Here is a 20,807-nt window from a genome sequence, read left to right on the forward strand (position 1 = left end):
TCGGTTCCGCCCTCGGTTCCGCCCTCGGTTCCGCCCTCGGTTCCGCCTCGCCGTGGCGCCGAGCGGGAGGGGCGCGGCGCGGCGCGGTGACGTGGCGCCATGGCGGAGCTCTACGTGAAGCCGGGTGAGGGCCGCGGCGCGGGGGGGATGCGCTTCCGGGGCGGGGGCGGCGGAGGGAGAGGGGCGGCCGAGCCGTGCCGTGCCGTGCCGTGCCGTGCCGTGCCGTGCCGTGCCGTGCCGTCTCTCACCGCTGCCTCCGCGGCCTCCTCTCCCTCCTGTAGGGAACACGCAGCGCGGCTGGAACGACCCTCCGCAGTTCTCCTACGGGCTTCAGGCGCGGGCCGCGGGCCGCGGGCGGACCCCGCTCAGTCGCCGGGCGCCGAGCGCTCCGCTGGGCCCCCCCGCAGGTCAGTGCTGCACAGCCGGGAAGGGTGGGGCCGCGGCGCTCTCGTGCGGCGGCGGCGACGTCGGCCCCGCGGGCGGCCCCGGCCCTGAGCGCCCCGCGCCGCTCCGTTCCCTGCAGGTGCTCCTCTGGACCGCCCCCCCGCGGCGCCGGGAGCGCCGCCGTTGGCTCCTCCCGGCCCCGCCCCGAGCGCCCGCGGCGCCCCGAGCCCCGCGCCCGGCGAGGAAGGCGGTGCCGCGGGCGGGGAGGTTCCCGCCGACGCCGTGCTGGTCCCGCTGCGGGAGGCGCTGTCCGCGTGCCGCCCCGCCGTGAAGGTGAGGCCCCGCCGCTCTCCGCTCGCAGCCGTCCCCGGCGCCGTCCCTCCCCGGGGCCGTCCGCCGGCGGAGCCCCGTCCAGCGGGTACCGCTGCTTTCAGAAACAAGTGTGCGATGACATCGGGCGGCGGCTGACGGCGCTTGGGGACGCGTGGGCCCAGGGGAAGCTGTCGGCCCCCGTGAGGAGGAGGATGGCCCTCCTGGTGCAAGGTGAGGGCGGGGGCGCCCGGAGCGCAGTCGCGCGGAGCGGCCGCGGGACGCCGACGGTTTCCTCTTCGCGGCAGAGCTGGAGCGGCGCCGCTGGGACGCGGCCGACGAGATCCACCGCTCGCTGATGGTGGACCACGTGAACGAGGTGAGCCTGTGGCTGGTGGGCGTCAAGCGGTTGATCGCCGAGTGCAGGACCCTGCCCACAGCCGAGCTGGGCGAGGACGACAACACAGTCTCACCCGGGCCAGAGATGCCCGCACCACCCGGAGCTGTGGACTAAGCAGGGCGGCTGGAGGAGGAAAGCTCGGGACCCGGGCGATGCTTTTGCCTCTCACTTTTCTCACAGAAAAGGGGAATTTTAATCACTGCAACATATCGGTGGTGATTCACTACATGATGCTCAATAAACAGCGCTAATCTGTCCCCAATCCCTTTCTCCGGGTACAGAGCTGCTGCGTGGGGGCTTGCAGCAGCCTCAGCTGTTGGTTGCAGGCTGTGCAAGCCCAGTGTGGGAAGCAGTTCCACCCTGTAGCACAGAGGCTGCACTGCAGCTGGCTGTGACAGCAGCGATGCTCGTCCCTGCCCCACTGGCCCCCTCCAGCCTCAGATATGGCAACACGGGGGTGAGTTGCTGCAGCAGAGCCAGAGCCCAGGTCAGCTGCAGGGAGCGTCGGGAGAGGGGAAATGGGAACCACCCCAGGCAGCCTCAGAGCTGGTGTAGAACCATCATGACACTCCAGGCCAAGTGCTCCACAGATGCTGTAGAGCAAGCAGCCCCTGCCCCACCACTCCATCACGTGCCTGCCAGCACTGCCCCAACCACAGCTGGGACAGTGAGGGACATGAGTGGCAGCAGCAGCAAGGGTGTACAATGGGCTGTGCCCCGATGTTAGCTTGTACTGCTGAGGTAGTTGGAGCTGTTGCTGACATAACTTTGAATTCCTACATTCACGTGCAGGATCTCGTTTGCAGAAGGGAGGTACCTCTGCACTCTGAAAAGTCACCTAGCGCTGCTCAGATTCTCTAAGCCTCCCTCCCTGGTGCACTGAGGACCAATGGAGAGATCTACCAGTTCAGCAATGGGGTTTCATGGTGTTTATTAATCAAGCATGAGCTCCTAGGCAGTTGCACCAGCTAGTTGTGCTAGAGCCTGAGGTGTCACACATTCATCCCCAGCATCAGAGAGGGCTGCAGCCAGCTGGTCACGGTGCCAGCACCTCCACAAGGCCCAGGAACAGGCCCAGCCACAGCCTGGAGACATGAAGCTGGAAACTCAGATGTCCATGTCACACTGGTCTTGATCTGTAAGGGTATGGATGGATACAGACATGGGTTAGGATGGGGCTCCTCCAACATGCAGGGGAACATGCAGACAAGTGGCTGGAACAGCCCAAGGCTGAGCTGCAATCTCCCACCCTTGCCCCTGTGGCCAGGCAGGAGCCCCATGCCCCAGGCACTGTTGGCCTGGTCCCCCTTAGGCAGGGGCTGTACCACCCACCTGGGCTGCTTACCTGGCATGGCCTCTTCACTCTCATTCTGCTCCTTGTGCTCCTCCAGCTTGACGAGGCTGGACTGGGCCAGGGAGGTGACACCGGGGATCTGGGGCGGGCAGCAGGGAAGGGTCCTGGCCCCGGGCGAATTCTTGCACTCCAGCAGGAACTTGCGGTCGTAGATGATGTGGGTACCTGCCAAAAGGAGGGGGCTGTCAGGCACTGCTGTCCCCTGCAGCCCCCTTTTCTGTGCACCACAGTTCTGTCCCGAGCCCTGTGCAGGGGGTGGCACTCAGCTATGCTGAGAGCCACAGCTGAGTTTGGAGCAGTGGTGAAATTTCCTGCTGGCAGTAGGCTGAATCCCATCCTGTTCAACAGCCACTGTTCACATTGTTCCTTCCCCCTGGAGGCACAGTATGCAGCAGGACAAGTGAAGGCAGAAAGCAGCCTCATGCTGGGTTCCCTGCAGCAGCCCACACAGTGGGCTCAGGTTGGGGTTGCTCCCAGTCTACCCTGTGTTGCCAAGAGTACTTCAGGGTTTTGCCCAGGCTTTTGCATCATGGTGCTTTTGCATCCTGCATCTAGGAGTCCTGTGCCCTGCCTGGAGGCACAGCTGGCTCTGAGATGCATCTTTTCATCATAGAACAGCAAAGACAAACTGAATCCCCCAGTGGCTTCCTAGGGAGGCCACTCCTCTCAGCTCAGCCACATGGGCCATCCTTGTGTGCACTGTGCTGGGTTCAGTGGCACGCTGCTAGCTTGTCAGCTGCTCAGGGTGCTGCTGGGGGGGAAAGACCCTGCACTGCAATTGCCAGCAATTTCAGAGACCAAACAATCCACTGTGCTACATCTGCCACCCACATGGAGCAGCCAGGGCCCAGCAGGATGGAGGGTTACAAAAAGTACCAATTCTAGTGCCAGGTTCCAACAGCTACAGAGATGTAGCTGGCACCAGCAGGGTGGCCAAGAGATCCTGCATGGGAGCAGCAGGACAACGGCACACAGGCACCCGCTGCAGCCTTCTCTACTGTAGACCCGGCTCTCACAGCCCTAAAAAGAGCTCACTGATGGCACACAGTGGAGCCAGTGCCCACAGGATGAGCACCTGCCATTCAACTCAAACATGACTAGAACAGGGATGGCACCAGAAAAGGGCCTGCTTGACAGCTATGAGTTGTTTTTTGTGGGGGGTTGGATGACAGTTAATAAGGCACAACTCAGGCACCCTAAGTGAGAGCTGTACCAACCAGCTCCTGAGGCTAAAAATCTCAGGTGTAAGCAGCTTTTATGCTGGCATCCTGTGCTGCTCCAGCAAGCCAGGGTGCCAGAGTACAGCTTGTCCCTGTCTGAGAGCAGAGCTCCCTGCTGGAACCCATCTCCCACCAACACAACCCTCAAATGCCAGTCAAGGCTTCTGCCTGCTCCCACAGGCAGCATGATGGCAGCGATGGCCTCAGCAGCAGCTACAGCCTTCTGATTAACAAAACATTAGGCTTCCTGTTCCACAGCATCCCTGTGCTACCCAGAGCCATGCTGTGAGGCAGAGAAGCACAGCTGCCTGAGGCTTACCGGGACCAGCTTGGGGCAGCCTGCAGCAGGCAAGGACACAGCGATGGAGGGCACTGCTCCTGCTCAAGACAAAGCCCAGCTTTTGTCCAGGAGGAGGACAGCAGGGCAGCAGCCCCCCCCCCCCCCCCCCCCCCCCACCCCCCCCACTGCCAGTCTGGGCAGCCTTCCTTTTCTGCCCTCTCTTGCACAGTGTCTGATGGCCAGCAGAAGGTATCAATCACAATGCCTACAGCAGAGCTCTTCACTAATGCAAAAGTGAGGCCAGCTCCTAAGCAGGGTGCTGAACAGCAGGTCACAACTGAAACTCCTCCAAGGGTACCCAAGAACAGTCAGCTGAGTCAGCACAAAAGCTATTGCACTAGAATGCCATTTTTTTTCCTTCACCATCAGCTTTTAATACAATTACCATCAACACAATCATTTCTCCTTTGATATTTGTGTCATCAGGGTGTCAGTAAGATCATTTCCTTCTTGAATACTAGATAGAACATCTGAACACATCCAGTGTTGTTTCTGATGTTTATTTGCCTATCATACTTGGATACTACTTGTGCATTTCATATTTTTAATATTCCTGAACACTCAGGAGTTAACTGGGGCTGAGAACAGACACCATTACATTATTTCAAGAGTTCACTCCATGCAAATTAACACTGAATCCTCTCTTTTGGCTGTTCCTTCCTCATGCTCCTCCTGGAGAAACTCTGATGTTTTATGGTAAGGAATGGTCAGAAGGAGGAAGAAGAAAGGTAGGGAAGTTTCCATCTCCCCTCTGGTCTAAAAGACCATCAAAAATGGTCCATTTACTGAACACTGTGCACTGTATTTACCTGCTGGAGAAACAGACCAAGTATTCAGTGTAGTTGCGGCATCATCACTGAGCAAAAGCAGAAAGTACAAAGTGGAACGCCTCTAGAGTGCAGGCCTCCAGTGCAGGCCAACACCAGAATCAGGCTGGGTGCAGAATGAGGGTTTGTCTCATTTGCTGTATCCAAAAATCCTCTTCTTCCTCACAGAAAAGGCGTGAGAAACACTTACCAGATTTAAGGGGTTACAAAAAACTTGAAATTGCACAATGACATCTTTTCTCTAGTAGAAAGTAGTCTGCTTTCCTAATATTTGCTTTGGGGCAGTAGGAGAATGATGTGAAGAAGCCCTGCATTTGTCTACGAGACACTGATTTACCTATGACAAATTTAGACACCACTGTTGCCAACGTGTCAAGTCAGTCCCTGAACAACACCTCAGTCAACATATCTGGAAAAAAAGCACTAGAAGAAACAAAACCAACCCAGAAAAGTGCATAACCATGGCCACAAAGAAGAAAAAGCACCACACCCCAAAACAACAAGACTGGCAGAGGAAGGATCCAGCAAACTTTGCATCACAAATAACTGCAGATCAAAACCCTCTCCCTCTTTCCCCAAATCCTGACTACAACCACATGCTGATGATGTGACTGTGAAAAGATGCATCACTAGGCATGGCAGCTACCAATGACAATACACATCCTCCCCAAAATTCTCACACACAACCTATAAATACTGTTCACCTTTTATTGAATATTCAGGTAAATATTTCACATTAATACAGGCTACAGAAAGTAGAGCCACTATAGGACATGAAATTTACTCAGCTTTTCCTTTCAAGTATGTAAACAATTATACACTTATTTACCACCTTAGCAGGTTGAAATCATATAATTATCTAGTTCTCTCCTGTATACCAATAGCATTTAGTAGTTTAGCCAAAAGCATTAATTTTATCTCATTTTTAAGTTCAGAATGGCTAAACTAACTGGAGAATGGAATCAATTTTACAGGTAAATCAATTTGTTCTTATAAAATGGGCAATCAAGTTTTCATTGTTACACAGCCCACAAAAAATTGCTTAGTTAGGCACATTAAAAAAAAAATAATCCCCAGGGTTCTTCAAATCATAAGGTTTCCCAAACAAGACTAAAAAAAGGATAAACCCCTTAAATCAGTTGACGTACTTGAGATGCATGTTTCCAATGTGAGGTGCCCAGGTGCCAGGCCAAATCTACAGCAAGAAATAGAAAGACAAATCTATTATGAAAACAAATAAAGGTTCCTTTAACAGACCAATTTAACCACTAGAGGGTAAGCTTAAGGCTTCTCCTAAAATATAACCAGAGTGTCCAAGCACTGGGAGCTGTCTTCAGCTCTGGCCTGGTTTTGACTGACAACCTGCAAGATAACAAGCACGGGTGTGAACCCTGCCTCTTACAACAAGAGCTATTACCCTGTTGAGCATTCTTGAATTCTCACCATTTTACCTGAGAGTTTCCACACTGATACCACTATATGTATTAAACACGTGTTATGGGTGAAAAAAAATCACACAATCTCCATTCTAGTATCAAAGAACAAGGAGAAAATGACATCTAGTAAAAAAAAAAAAAAAAGCAAAACAAAGCATAACACCATAAAAAGCCCCACAAAAACAAAGATGGAAAAATGCAACTACACTACCTGCTGAGCATCAGTACATTCTGTTGAATTCTGGACAACTTTGATCATGGGATTCCAGGCTGGATCTGGCGTATGAAGCCCATTAAAGAGAGGGCCTCCCGGGCCATCCGCTAGCTGAGGGTGTGAGGGTATGAGAGTGCCTCCGTACATGGAAATTGGTAGGCCCTGAAGAGAAAACACAAGCACCAGGGAACCAGTTACTAGTAGCAAAGATAGCCATACCACAGCTACTTCTGAAACACACTGCAAAAGCAGTTTCACTGTCAAGCCCATAGCACCGGACATTCCTCCAGCAGAGGCTGAGCTGATTATGGCTTGGCTATGCTGGTCTGCCTCCAGCTATTTTCCAGTGTTAATACACAAAGGGAAGACTTGCAAGTATTTTTCTCATCCTGTCACTTTCTTAAGAAAGGCCTGTGGCATTCAAACAAACATGGTTTCTATCTTTAATCAGGCTCTAGAGCTCAGCCAGCCTTATGCTATCATTTCCAAGGGACTGGGTCTACGAGAAAGGAAAGTAAAGACTGATGAAGGCATCCAGTGCCTAAACAGGGAAACATCTGCAATCTGCAAATTCTGATTTTGGTTAAGTGTGCCTCTGGGCTTAGCATCCTTTCTAGTCAGTAAGACAGTCCTAGGATGAAAGTAGATCTAGGTGTTACAGCAAGAAAGGGTAGAAGAGGCACAGACATACAGTGTAAAGCAGCGAAACAGAAAATACATTTGCATGTAGAATAAACTTGTCTCTCAGAATCAATGCTACAGACTCCTATGTCTACTAGCACAGTGAAACTCCCACATTATCCAAATTTTCCAGTTATTTTCCGAACCAATCACAGAGATGCAGCATCATGAACTCAATCTGTTAGGCTTGAACTGCACAAATCATCCTTCGAATAAAAAAGTAATTTGTCATTCAACAGCCCAAACTCATCCCTCTCTGACTTACTTTAGAAAAATCCACAAAACTGTTTGGCATAGGTTGATGGAAAATGTTTGAGGGAGCCACTATTCCAGAATCATCTCTCTCCATTGGCTGATGCTGAGAAAACGTGCCCGGGTCTGACAACTGCTGATGCATCGGATGGTTCCCCATTACAGGCTGAGACCAACCTGACAAGCCTTCTGGAAAGAACAAGATTGAAAATGGACTATTAGATTGGACTGAAGATACTCTGAGTGTGTACAGCTTCATGCACTTCCACAAATCCAAAGGAACAATGTAAAATCAGCATTCACAACTATGCATTTCTGGATGCACCACAGCTTTTAAAGTGTCTGCAAACAAGCTTAAAAGCCTGGAGGAAGGCAACTATCCTTCAATGCCAAGGTTCAGACCTGGAGATGGACTCCCTAAGTAAGTAAAAGTTTTTTATGTTTACAATTCTCAACAGACTTTAATATAGCTTTTTAAAAAACTTTTCAGGGTTTACAAGTCTACTCATAGAGATGATCTAGATTGAGTGAGAATCATCTCTGTTAGGAGCAAAAATCACAATATCTGCATTGTGAACATTACTGAAAATTACACCATTTGATAATAGTTTTCCTTCTGGGATACACTACATCCACCTCTCTCTTTTCCTCTCCAACTTCCTTTTCAAATGTACTATTTTCAAAAGGCCCCACAAGTTTCTTCAAGGAATTCCAGACCACGAAAAATAGACTTACCAGATATGCTGTTAACTCCAAATGACCAAATGCCACTATGACCAACTGGAGCTGTGAAGTTGGTTCCTAAGGGCGTAGGAGTGACAGATCCTCCCTGTCGAATTCTAGCAAGTCTTTCTGTCCCAATAGGGGGGGGTACCTTTCGATCTTGATTTGTGTTACCCGTTTTTGGCTGGCTCAAGTTAGAAGGTGCAGAAGCAGCTGAAAGGGGTGAAGATGATCCTGAGGAAACTGATGGAATAGGAGATTCACCTGCTGAAGAAAGAATTTATTTTGTTTAATCACACAAAAAACCCCACTGAAATTAATGACAGTAAATGCTACCCTTTCTATCCCCTTAATGCTATCTCAAGGCAAATGATAAAAGGGTTTTAATGGCTTTTTTTTTTCCTCCAAAACATTCTTCAGCCTTTCACAGAAGTTCTCTTTAAATCTTACTTTAATTCTAGAATGAACATTAGCTCAAGTGCTTTCTGCTGCCAGAATTGTGATAGTCTCATAACATAAAAGTACATCTAAAATAACTACAAGAAAGAATAAGAAACATGGAAGAGTTTCAGGAAGATATGAAAAAAATCAGCCAAGATACCATAAATATCAAAGCAGCCTGGTTTTGGTATGTACCACCTCCAGCAAAAGAGAAATTAAAAGACAGCTTCTCAAAGCCAAAAATGTAACATAAGAACACAACTTTCACCAACTTCAGAAGCGTCACTGTTTCTGAGAAATCCAACTTCTTTTGAGCACTCATTTAAACATTTTGCTTCTTAAGCTCAGAGTTGCAATGAAGTTGCATGCAGTGACATGAAAACTCTCTTCATTTAAGACTCTAAATCAAAGACCCACAGTTTCTGTAAAGCTACTTCCATGTTCTTCCCTTTAGTCGAAAACTTCTATGTCAGCTTGGATGATACATTAAGATATTAGGATATTTTGACTAACAAGAAAATTCCAGAATGCCAACTTAAAATAAATAATAAAAACAAAAAGAAAAAGGAATTGTAACTTCACACATTTATGACAGACATAACACATTCCCCTAACATTATATTTGTTTAGAGGGGAATCGTTAACTTGCTATAATCACCTCCACTCCCACTCCCCCACAGCTTCATGCCTTCTCCTTTTAGGACCTACAATGACTAATTTTTTTTTCCCAAATAGCCTTTGGAAATGCTACCAGGCCTAATGGCATTTTACTTCTAAAGAAACAAAACAGTGAAGTGGGATTGGCATGGCATTCTCACAACTGCTAAATTGGAAAGCACTGTATTCATAACTGTCTAATTTCCCCTCAAGTTACAAATCTGCTGAAGACAACAGCTAAGAATTTACAGTTAACTAAGACAGACCCATGAAGTTCCTACATGAATTTGTTGCGCTTGTCCAAGGATGTGGTGAAAAATGCTGTCTGTTAAAGCTGGGAGTCCCAACAGGCGCTGGCCCTTGAAGGTAAACCCGTGCTCCTTGCATGTTTGCTGAAAAGCCTGTCAAAGGACCTGAAGAAGTTGTAGAGCTGTTGGATGGATCTAGAGAGGGTAAGCCTGAAATAAACATAAATTTCATTAAATATATCTCTTTGGGAACCTGCTTCAAAGCACTAAAGAGAGCCTGGACTTCAATATAATTAATTAAAGCATCTCATCACCTTCGGGGGTATCTGCATACACTAAGTTAATTTTACAGGTGCATAATTCTCCCGCAAACAGAAACCAACAGAAGGCATTTCTGTATGATCTCTGCTTTTGCCTCAATTTTTTTTAAAAAGCCATCTCTTCAGTCCTTGAAAGGAATTGAAATGGAAATTACAAGAAGAAAACTGGGAGCTGGCAAAAATCTTTCTTTACCAAAGAGCCAAACAGGAATACAGGGTTCTGTGAAAGCCCTGAGGGAATCAAGCACCAAGGAAGTCTCACTGCAGCACAGTTCTGCCACCTAGTTACAGTCACATACAGGTCAGTCAGAGCACACTGCCTCCAAGGAAATAGGGCTGACAACACGCAGCGAAACAGAGAAGGGGCTGCTTCCTACAGAAATGCATGAGAGGAGGGAAAAGATGGAGTTTAAAGTCCCACAAAAAAGAATCAGCAAGAGAAATAACAATTTTTGAACATGTCCAAGCTTTTAAGCACTTTTCCAAAATACTTTAAAAAGTTTTTATCACACACCATTACCAGAAAAAAAAGAAAAAAACAGCATGGCCATACATTTACCTCTGTTTTGGGTTTAGTTTCAAGGGCCTATTAAAAGACTAAAGACTAATTTCAATACCACTGAAACATTTCCAGATGACCACAACCAGGACCAGCCTGCATTGTCACAGAGCAAGGCTGAAACCACATCCCTGCTTACACTCCGAAAGTCTGAAAGCAGCACTGGTGACAGGCAACAGCTTAGGTCATAAACTACAGACGCACCTTTCATCTCTTGGATATATTACCGAAAGCCATGTCTTTTCCTCATTATTAAATGAAGCATATCAACCAAATGCCCTCAGTTTCCTGCCTCCAGAAGTGTCAGATCCAACCTGCTCACAGCAGCAGAAATGATGCGCTGCTTTTGGAGGTCGTGTTTTTATCACTAGCCACGCCCAAAAGATTTGTTTAGAGTCTCTGTTACAGAGAAGGAGAAATACAAAGGTAAACCACCACCACCAACAGAATATGGAGTGATTAGAAGGAGCTCTAAGACAACTCTAAGAAGCTGCTGAGGCTGTGCAGGCTGCTGGCACACACTGCCCAGACCATTCCTTCTTAGGGCAGCAGCTCTCCCCCAGCACACTCCTTGCCAGAAACAGACTGCAGCATCTCCAGCCAAGGGCCCTTCCCACACACCTGCCACCAAGCTACCGATGGGATGCTCCTGCTATCCTCCCTTGTGTGACAGTACTTCGGGAAGCAGTCAGAAGGCCTCTATGGCCATGAATGGCACTGCACACCAAAGACTAGCTTCCAGCTAGCCAGTATGAATGTATGTACTCATCAGTGAAAGCAGATGTTTTAACACTAAAACAATTTGCAATAGTGTACTTTGCACTCAGAAGTCAGACTCCACATTATGCTCAAAAAGCATTTCTGGGCTTTAAGAGACTGGTGCATCAGCATCATACAAATCTGCTCAAAATTTAGTTCAAAGCACCCAGACTCTCCCTGCAGAAATCACTTAACTACAAGGGCTAACTCCAACTTCAGAGAATCAGCAGCAATATTGGTGAATCCGTGCAAAACAGGTAGCCCAGCAAGCCCTTGCAAATTCATAGTCATGCACTGCTTTTTCACATGGCTTATACCAAGTTTGCAGTAACTTTTAACACAAGCAAGTTCTCAAACCCCTCCTTAAAAATGCAGAGGAAAAAGCAGACTTCTGGTCATCCTAAAATCTCTCCAAACAATCAGGCTCTGCCAAAAATCTGCAAGCTGCTAAGACAAGAGCTCTGAAGGCACAGATGGAACAAAAGGCCGTTCCCAGAACAGATCCACAAGAGGTAAGGATGCGTGCACAGGTACCTGAGCCTCAAACAAACTGGTGAAATCAGAGACAACTCAAGTTGTAATAGCTTTTACCCAAGAATAGAGAACATGAACTCTACATTAAAGTGACAAAAAAACCTGTTGTAGTGCATAATCAGATCAGGCTACATCTTTACCACAACAGCTTAGAGGTGATTGCTAAGAAATGCTGATCTGCAGAAAGATTTCCTATAGCCCAGCTGTACAAGACAGGCATAAGAGAAACCTCCTGCTCCAAGCATAGAGTCACAGCCAGAGATTAGAGGACTGTATCTGTTTTTACAACCACTACTATCCACTCTCTACATATAAAGGCATACTGAATCACCAAGCAAGGTCCAAACTATAACACTGCTTGAGGCCAAAGTATATGCAAGTGCTCTTTGAAATCACACAAAACCTGCCACTAAAACTTAAGAAAAACGTCAAAACTGTCCCAACTCATCCTACCTCAAGGGCTGAGTCTACTGGAAGGCCTATTCATCTGCAAAATCCCACTAAGAAAAGGCAAGCAGACTGGAAGACCACACTTCTGGCCTAAGGGTCAAGATGTTGGAGAGCCTCCAGCCTCCTGCCACTTCTTTCCTCACCATCACAACTTCCAAATACCCCCTTCTCCTTCAGCTCAAGTCCCTTCTCCTTCCACGCGACAGAAAAAACCCGTAGATTCTGAAAGAAGGGTGATCATTAATGAGAATGACATTGTGAGCCAGCAGAGAACCCAACAAATCAGTTAACTGCTGTCAGTCAGAATCTGACATAACCTTCCTTCCCCAGAGCAGGGTATTCCAATGAGCCACAGTTCCTGGAGTCTAATGAGGAGGGTCTGCCAGCTCCTGTGTTGGCAGACATCTGATGAACAAGGCCCAGTTACTTCACCCCCTTGAAGTCTCAGTTACAACTGGTTCTGCTTACTGCACTGGGAATGGACACAGTATAAGTAGTCTGGGTATCCGTGTGCGTTGCAGTGCAGTCATGCAGCCCAAATTAAATGCCTGAGAATACTACAGTCATAACAAATATCTTGATAGTGGTTAAACCTAGTTTCTAGTTTCAAGATCTAGTTTTCAGAAACCCTGAATGTTTTTAAATCCACTGAATGAATGTGAATACTAAAAACCCTTTTCTTCACCACATCTTTCCAATGCCCCCTTCTCCTTCAGTCTGGAGGTCAAACTGAAGAAGTGTACAAATTCAGCATTCAAGTCCTGAAGCATCAGCTGACTTATCTAACACCGCCGTTTGGTGTGGAAGACGACTTTAAAGCAAGCTTCTCCAGCTGTCCAGCTGCAAGGCACCATAAATGCACCTCAGCAAGAAGAAAGTGGAGAATGGAGTAGCAGTGGGACCTCTTCAGAGTGCCTTCTAGCCTAATGAACACAGCCAAGCACCTGTGTTATCATCATCACTAAAATGATAATAATCTCCCAGGCAGTGTTTTCACTGTGAGTGTTTCTAGCCCACTTCAGTTAAAGATTTGTAAGCTTGAACTACTATACTTCACATCTGAACAACAATTGCTTCTTAATAACACACCATGCAGAAGCACACCAGTTTCTTAGAAAAACATAGCAAAATCCTCCTTCAGCCTACACGATCGGGTCACACAGAAAAAAATACAGGGCACTCTTTCATAGTCCATCTGGAATCTCATACAGTGAAAATATTAAATGACTACATGCTGTCACTCCTGCTGCTAGGTTGAATCTGTTGAAAGCTCTGGCCTGGCTATTTCAAGTTTAGAATCACCTAACAACATGTTATACTCCAACTCAAAAACTAAAAATCAAAGCTACTCTAAATTCTGCAAGGAGGGAGACACATTCCTCTCTCTCAGGGCAAACAACACAATGTCTACAACATTCCCAACAATCAATATCGTAGAAGAACTGGAGAAAAAAGAAATAGATGAAAATAGGTCATCTAGTATTCCATAACCATAATTTGTAAACTATTTCTCAAACGATCTCAAGCAACAGAAGTGTTGCAGAAAAAAAAAAAAATTCTGTCCAGTACATGATCTTAGTGACTTACCTACAGGACTTGTAGAAACCCGTTGCGAAGGTGGCCTGAAACCAGGAGCCTTTGAGTTATCAGGATGCACATTCTCCACATGTCCTAGCACAGAGTTATTCAGAAAGGTGGACTGAACAGTGAAAGATGGGTCAGCTGCTGCTCGGGTGGAAAGCGGACAGTCTCCCCATCCTTGGTTAGAGGGCACCTGGTTACTATCAAAAAGACTACTGAAGTGATTGAAGAGAGTTGCTGGCCCAAAGGTAGGAGGCAATGACTTATTTGCTGGGTTAATGTGCATCTGAGAACCGTTCATAACGTTCATGGCTGACGAAAGCTGCACCGCAGCAGGTGGACCTTGAGAAGGTGTTAAGGGAACTTGATTTGTAACAAAAATAGACTGAGGATCTTGATGAAGGTTTGCATTTGGTACCACTGAATAGAAAGAACCTCTGGACTGCATCCTGTGAGTAACTCGAGGTGCTGGTACAGCTACTTGAGGTAAGTTACTGTTGTCCTGATTATCTGCAACAACCGACCTGGGTGATGCTAAGCTTAAAGGAGCGGTTTCTGAGCTGGAAGAAATAGGCATCGACATAGAAGGGCTCATTTCTGACATGCTGGCTGTTAGTATTTCATCTTGGGTGTTCGTTAGAGGTGCAGGGCTGCTAGATGGGTGAGCTTCAGTGACTCCTGAATTGCTGCTAGTTGACATACTGGAACTACCTGCAACAGAAGATGGTGTGCACGTATTTCCAACAGGCTGGTCTGGTGTTGACACTTTCTCTTTGGGCGCTGAAACAGCTGAGAAAGAGTCTGCTTTAAGTGCAGAATGCTGCGTTTGTGGAGCAGAAGAGGGCAGAAATGCTGCAGAAACTTGCCCATTGTTTGGGGGCGCAGAGGAAACTGAAGGCAGAGTGCTACATGTGTTTGTCACAGTTGAGATTGCTGTTGCTGCAGCACTTGTCTTCGGAACACAGGCAAACAACTGCTTTCTGACTGAAGAGGGAGTCCGATTACTTGTTGCACATAGCGGCTGGGTGGAAGCAACTACTGAAGAGACAGTAATGGGACAACTAGAAGTAGCTAATCCAGGAGACTCTGTCTGTAAAATACTTCCATTCTGACTACCTACACGACTTGAACTATTATGCTTTGGAGAGCTATTTGTGCTGCCAGGGTTAACTGGTCTCACTGGGAATGGTCCCCAAGTGTTTGGTGAAGGTGAAAAAGTTCCTCCAAATTGGGCCATAGGTAAGCGAGGGTGCCGGATCTGTTGCATAGTTTGGGCAGCCAGCAAGGCAAAATGAGGATGAGAATAAGCTAGAGGAAGAGACACTGGAAAAGATGAGCGCACATTTGCCGGGACATTCTTGTTTAGTTTGTTAGTAGGCTGGAAAGTAGATAGAGTCGATGACTGCGATGTGACAAGAGGCGGTGCTCCAAGAGGAAAGGAGTTTTTGTTTGGAGCAGATGCTGTACTAACTCCAGATGAGAAGTTTGCATGGATTGATTTGTTACTCGAAGCAGGTGTTCTTATATGAGTTTTAGGAATCAAGTCTTCCAGTTCCTTGGCAGGATCTTGAATAAGGGCATTGATGAGTTGCACTGCATATCGCGTTGACTCCATACCACCCCTAGGTTAAACACAAATATATTTACCTTTAACAAAAGGAAACCCCATTTTGTGCAACATTCTGTAGCCCCAACTTGATATTGATCTACAAGTCTACTGCAGTTTTGCTCCATTTAATTAATCCTTAAGATAGCCATAGTCAAAAAGTAACTTTGAATATGCAGACCATCAGCATATTTTGGCAGCAGTATTAGAAGTTCTATTCTATAACCAAGAAACTAAGTACTTCCTGTCTTAAAAAGCAAAGAGAAGTTCTTGAAAAATGACATTTCTGAGTTAGAGTTTCATTTCTAAAAACTGTACCTTATAGTGATCATTCTTTCTCCATTCTTATCTTTTTGTTTATCAACGTCAATATGGGCACCAGTGACATCTTGAATTGCTGTGATGTTGCACCCACCTCTTCCCATTATTCTAGACACGACAGAAGCTGGGACAGATAATTTCTTTGACCTATATCACAAAGATCATAAATCTGTCAAATGTACTTAAACAATAAGCACATAAAAAATGCCTCATTGTCTCACATGTGGATGAAACAACATACTTATGTTTGAGGGTAGCAAATGGTTTTTGCTGATATTTTGTTCACCCTTTGGAGCCTCTCTAAAAATCCCCAACCTCAGATTATTTATCATTTTCAGCACCTAACAAGGGTTCTTCACTATCACCACTGCTGTATCACAAGTGTGCCTCATGTACTGCATCAGAAACATTTTCCAATTTTATCTTGTGTGTGTATCTTCGAAGACAAAGACAAAGCTTATTGACCTAAATTTACTTAAGTAGCACTGCTTCATATACAAAAGGCCACAGCTTAGCTACTTTGATCATTCATAACTAGTAGAAGGTGTTTTTCCATGATCTTCTCAGTGATGAGCTCTGTGTACCACGTGTATTCACAACCCTTGTAGTATCCATTTCTTTTAGGCCTCAAAGACACTACAAAAGATCTTAAAGTTTAACAGGTGACACTACACAACGGTGGATATCAGACTGCTAAACCATGCAGTTCTGCAATCCAGTAAGCTGCTGGAAGCCACTATGAAGGCAGCACAGATTTTTCAGGAGCAGGCTCACTTTTAGGCCACAACACTTCAATGCATACATCCAGTAAAATAAGTCATCTTAGCATTTTTCTGATTTACATGGTGCTGGTGGGTCAGTGCGGGCATACAGCACTGAGGAGTCTTTGAACATGATCTATGCTTGCATCCAGACCTCTGCCAAGGTCTCTCTGGGCCACTTACGTCCCCAGACTTGAAAGGTTGGACCTCTCAAGCCCATACAGTGCTTTCCAGCTTACTAGTGTTGTGCAATAGTAGCTCAACACTGAACAATTAGAGGGGATTCAAAGGGGTTTCAGAAACACCTGGTTCAGAGGTTCAAGCACCTCTGAACACTGTACAGATCACCACAAATCCCCCCAAAAGGCTGCAAGCTTCATTCAGCTATTTCACTCTGAGAATTTCAAGTAATTTGATCTGCAGGCACTCAGATGCACCAAGCTCTCAATCCGAAGGCAACTTCATGCTTTGGGTATTTGTCTCTCCACTCACCCCAAAGGCTCCCTGCTCAAACCAGACAACTCTGTTGCTCCCTCCCCAAACTGCAGCTCCCAATATCACCTAACTTGAGAAGATCCCATTATACCAAGGATTCCAGCTGTCCCTTTGGTTCCTTTCAACTCTGCCGACAAGGAGCCCCAATGCCACCATCGACCAAGAAATTCCTCCATCAAAAGAGCTTGCCCCAGCACCCAGGATCCCTTCCACCCATCACCCACTGCCACTTCCCTCCCTACCCACAAATCTCAGTGGTTTTTACCTTAAGTACCCCAAAACAGTACCTTTTTGCTCCTGAACAGCAGCGCCCTCCTCTCTGCAGCTGAAATTGTTCAATTGGTGTTGGCTGCAGAGTGTTGCTAGGGGGAGGGTCTTTCAAAACTCTGCCTACTTGCCTGTCAAGGGTAGAAGGGATGTTTTCATTGGTTACTTCTCCGATCCCTTCTAGCCACAGTAGGATACTCACAGAGAGAGGGGAGGAGAAAAATTCTTGCTGTAGAGACTGGGAGAGACTTAGAAGATGAAGGCATGCAGCTACCAGGCATTTTGTACACAAAGCTACAGTTGCGAAACAGCTCTTTGGCTGGATGAATGCTTTACCAATCATCAGGGCACAGCAAATATGTGCAAAACATTTATGCACATAGTCTTTTTGACAAGACCTGATCACCTAAGGACTAGGAAATCTCAGGTTTTAGATGCTGTTTCTTGAACACTAGCATCTCTATCTGAACAGCAGACAACACCCAAAAAAGCAATTCTTAGGAGACCCAGGAGGAGAGATGGAGCAGCTCCTGAGTCAATAGCAGGTTCTGTGTGCAGCGCAGGACAAGTCAGCTGCCTCTGCAACAATTTCATGCCTGCATGACTCACCAAGTGGCAGGCAGTCTGTGACTGCACATTTGGCAAGGACACAGCACAGCAGAGAACGTATGGTAAATGCAACAAAAGGCAGAAGACTGAGCCAACTTTCTAAGGGTTCATATGTTTAAGTTTTCAGATTAAAATGCCTTTTTTTTTTTTTTTTTAAAGTTATAATGAAGTTTGTAGCTTCCTCTGTGCAACTATGGTGCACAGCTTAAAATTTCCTAGAATGAGCACATACAGTTATACCACTGCAGAACAGAAAAGCAGCAGGGCACTATAAGCATACCTAAACATGGGACACTTGTATGTTCATGCTGCATTCCTTTTCAACAAAGGGAGCAAAACACGACAGCCAGATTTGTTTGTTTGTTACTAGTTAAAAGTAGCAGACATAATAATGATTGCAGATGAGATTGAGTGGTTATTAGCTAGACAGCAAAAAAAAAAAACAAAACAAAACAAAAAAAAAAAAACAAACAAAAAAACCCAGAACATTTTCAAAGGGAGTGTGCTTTACAGAAGTACAATTACATTTAAAAGGCTTTTCAACACTGAATTAAGGTCACAAAATTTTCATTGGAACTGGCAATCAAGGTAACCACTCAAAACGCATGAAATTTAGCCACAAAGTGATCATCCACCTGTCTTCTACTTTGCCAACATCTACTCCACTTTCATTGCAAGCAATCATCCACATTAGGAGCTTTTTTGCTGCCATTTGTTCCCTCCTTCTGTGTCTTAAGATATACCTTAACTTTTACTCCAATGACAACACATGTAAAGAAACCTCCTTATGCCAAATAAAACGTTCATATCATGTTAAATTAGTGAGGGGGTACTACAAATTAGGACTCTAATTTGTTTTTACGCACTGCAAGACAAAAATAATGGATTTTTTTCTAATTATTACAGTGGAATAATTTTATGAACCTGATGGAATTCTACATTTGAGTATAATTTACAAGTAGAAATGTTGAAACATTTCTTAAATACAGAATTAAATTCTTTACCTTCTAACCACTTCTTTCCAGCCTTCTTCTCTTTTCTGGCCTCTTTTTGGACTGGTCAGATTCAGCTTTACATTTGGAGAGGTCAGAGGCAGGGAAACAGGCTTGTAAGCAGTTGACAAAGAATTTGAATTGCTTTCACCATCAAGTCTGGGAACAGAAACGTGCAGATTACAAATTATAGAACAAAACTGACAGCATGAGAGCATTCATTTCTGGACCTCAGCACTTCCAGCATGAACTGCTTTCATTCTTTTTTTTTTTTTTTTTTTTTTATTTCCCACCCTATTTGGAAGAACTGTTGGCTGACTTCTATAATTTCTTACATTTTAGTCCACAGCATTCCTTCCAAAATGGAGTGCTAAACCAAAGCAAGTAATATTAGAAGCACTAAGGGCATAATCTATAAAGTACTTTATAATAAATGTTACACAGCCATTAAGTTACACTTGGATTACGCACTCTCCTTTTTAATAGGTTTTTAAGAAAAAATACTTTTATAATCATGTCCCTTTCTTACTAGGTACTAGAAAATGTCTTCATTTTTCATCTCTTTTTAGAGATCCCCTGTAATTAGGTAAGCAGTAGGTAAGTGCTTCTATCCTCTGCCCCCACACCCCCCGTTTTATGAACAGGTAACTGCATGTGGTGCACAGATTGCAGGGTATTTTACTCCTGTTGAAGTCAACATGAAAGTGCGTATGCAAAACCTGTACTAACACAACCGTAGCAATAGACTGGCAACAAAAAACAGAGTAAAGTCTGGATGAGACAGAAAGAGAGGAACAGCTAAGCTCCTGTAGGCTAACTTATCTACATGAATGTAAAAAGAGTGTATCTGGGTGCTCAGGTTCACGTCCAGCACTGAAGCAGAGGCAATCTCTAAAACATAAGGCTAGTCTTCAATGAATGACTTATAAAGTGATTTGGTATAACAAATATAACAAAATAAAACAAACCTAAGGCATATTTAGAAAATATTTCAATTATAACAGCATTATCATCAACAAGTCGATGCTGAAAACGAAAAATTCAGGAGGAGAAAGTTTAGAAACTTTTCAGAAAGACTGCTTAGTGCCGGAAGTAAAGAGCACCTGCAGAAGTTAAAAAACACACCAGCCCTACTCATTACTGTCGTGGTTTTTAGGTATACTTCTATCTGACAGAAGAACCACCCCTTTCTTCAGTTTAAGGAATTCAGTATATTTAGTTAGTTAACTCTATGGTAGTGGGTCATACAGGATTCCAAGGCATTTGTAGGAGAGGTCCAAGGCAAAACTCAGTTTATATTCATAAAACAGGATATGCAGACAATCCAATTTCTAACATTCTTAAGAATTTTAGGGAACTCTTCCCTCCTCCTCACAACCATAATGGCTGACAATTTTAATTCTGGAGGAGAAAAAAAAAAAAAAAAAAAAAACAGCAAAAAAATCCACAAAGCTGAGAGCCCAACTTATCTTCCCCCCTCCCAGCCAACAGCCTCATGCTTGCTACACTTTTTGATGCCAGGTCTGCATTCTTGTTGAAGGTAAACCACGCGTCCTGCAGATCAGTCCCTATAGCCTCTACCTCTCTTAATGCCGGGATAAAAATATAAGTAGTATGAATCTGATTTCCATATAAGTAAAAGTTAGCAGAGGCGAATTTCTCAGCAAAGGCTACAGATTAAGAGGTTATTTAAGCTTACTGGTTTTCAGTAATGATCCTATTCAGAAACTGTTGTTTCTGTTAGTTACTAGCTCCTTCACTGGCAACTCAATGATCTTCCAAGTCATTAGTATGGACCCTGTACATTCACTGAATTCTTTTGACTCTCACCTCTGGCTTGACAAGGTTAAATCAAACTGCCCATCAACCTGGCAGGTGAAATGCTCAGAGTCATCAGCCTCTTCCCTCCTTAAAAAATAAAAAAATAAAAAAGAGATGGCAATTCAAAGAAGTTAATGATGAAATCAGAAAACAATCATAGGATAATGACAACTTCTGATTATATTATAAATAAGACTGGCTTTTACTTTTTAAAATTCCCTGCAAGTTTATTCTAAAATCTACTCC

The 20,807-nt window shown here is 45.4% G+C and overlaps 3 protein-coding genes across 4 annotated transcripts in view; 1 reads left to right on the top strand and 2 right to left on the bottom strand.

Annotated features, from left to right (window-relative positions):
* Positions 1 to 45: 45 nt before the first annotated feature.
* SRA1 (steroid receptor RNA activator 1) lies at positions 46 to 1,355 on the top strand. Its single transcript, XM_042836441.1, has 5 exons — positions 46 to 124; positions 282 to 407; positions 524 to 717; positions 819 to 927; positions 1,002 to 1,355. The coding sequence occupies exons 1-5, from the start codon at positions 100 to 102 to the stop codon at positions 1,205 to 1,207; spliced, it is 660 nt and encodes a 219-aa protein (XP_042692375.1). The 5' UTR covers positions 46 to 99; the 3' UTR covers positions 1,208 to 1,355.
* Positions 1,356 to 2,007: 652 nt separating this feature from the next.
* EIF4EBP3 (eukaryotic translation initiation factor 4E binding protein 3) lies at positions 2,008 to 4,084 on the bottom strand. The gene is given in 3 exon segments (XM_042836429.1): positions 2,008 to 2,229; positions 2,439 to 2,648; positions 2,651 to 4,084. Coding segments are annotated over 3 exon segments (459 nt in total). The 5' UTR covers positions 2,871 to 4,084; the 3' UTR covers positions 2,008 to 2,200.
* Positions 4,085 to 5,528: 1,444 nt separating this feature from the next.
* The window catches only part of ANKHD1 (ankyrin repeat and KH domain containing 1), a 100,617-nt gene continuing 85,338 nt past the window's right edge, over positions 5,529 to 20,807 (bottom strand). The window contains exons 27-36 of one of the 2 annotated variants that reach the window (XM_042836428.1): positions 20,571 to 20,648; positions 18,753 to 18,899; positions 17,160 to 17,270; positions 15,614 to 15,763; positions 13,696 to 15,311; positions 9,520 to 9,696; positions 8,153 to 8,407; positions 7,431 to 7,606; positions 6,482 to 6,646; positions 5,529 to 6,029 (exon numbers count right to left, since the gene is read on the bottom strand). In XM_042836428.1, coding sequence (XP_042692362.1) covers positions 5,970 to 6,029; positions 6,482 to 6,646; positions 7,431 to 7,606; positions 8,153 to 8,407; positions 9,520 to 9,696; positions 13,696 to 15,311; positions 15,614 to 15,763; positions 17,160 to 17,270; positions 18,753 to 18,899; positions 20,571 to 20,648 — 2,935 coding nt within the window. In that variant the 3' untranslated portion in view covers positions 5,529 to 5,969. Of the gene's footprint in view, positions 6,030 to 6,481; positions 6,647 to 7,430; positions 7,607 to 8,152; positions 8,408 to 9,504; positions 9,697 to 13,695; positions 15,312 to 15,613; positions 15,764 to 17,159; positions 17,271 to 18,752; positions 18,900 to 20,570; positions 20,649 to 20,807 lie in introns of both variants that reach the window. The other variant, XM_042836427.1, reaches the window with a different exon arrangement.

This window comes from Centrocercus urophasianus, unplaced genomic scaffold (assembly GCF_019232065.1).
Source record: "Centrocercus urophasianus isolate 14NV4802_14NV808 unplaced genomic scaffold, USGS_Curo_1.0 seq_60, whole genome shotgun sequence".
In the NCBI taxonomy this organism is placed as follows: domain Eukaryota; kingdom Metazoa; phylum Chordata; class Aves; order Galliformes; family Phasianidae; genus Centrocercus; species Centrocercus urophasianus.

Excerpts from the sequence above, each read along its gene's own strand:
- SRA1 (XM_042836441.1), top strand. The coding sequence starts at position 100 with ATGGCGGAGCTCTACGTGAAGCCGG. Across the intron at positions 408-523 it reads TCCGCTGGGCCCCCCCGCAG|GTGCTCCTCTGGACCGCCCC; the intron begins GTCAGTGCTGCA and ends CGTTCCCTGCAG. Across the intron at positions 928-1,001 it reads GATGGCCCTCCTGGTGCAAG|AGCTGGAGCGGCGCCGCTGG; the intron begins GTGAGGGCGGGG and ends TCTTCGCGGCAG.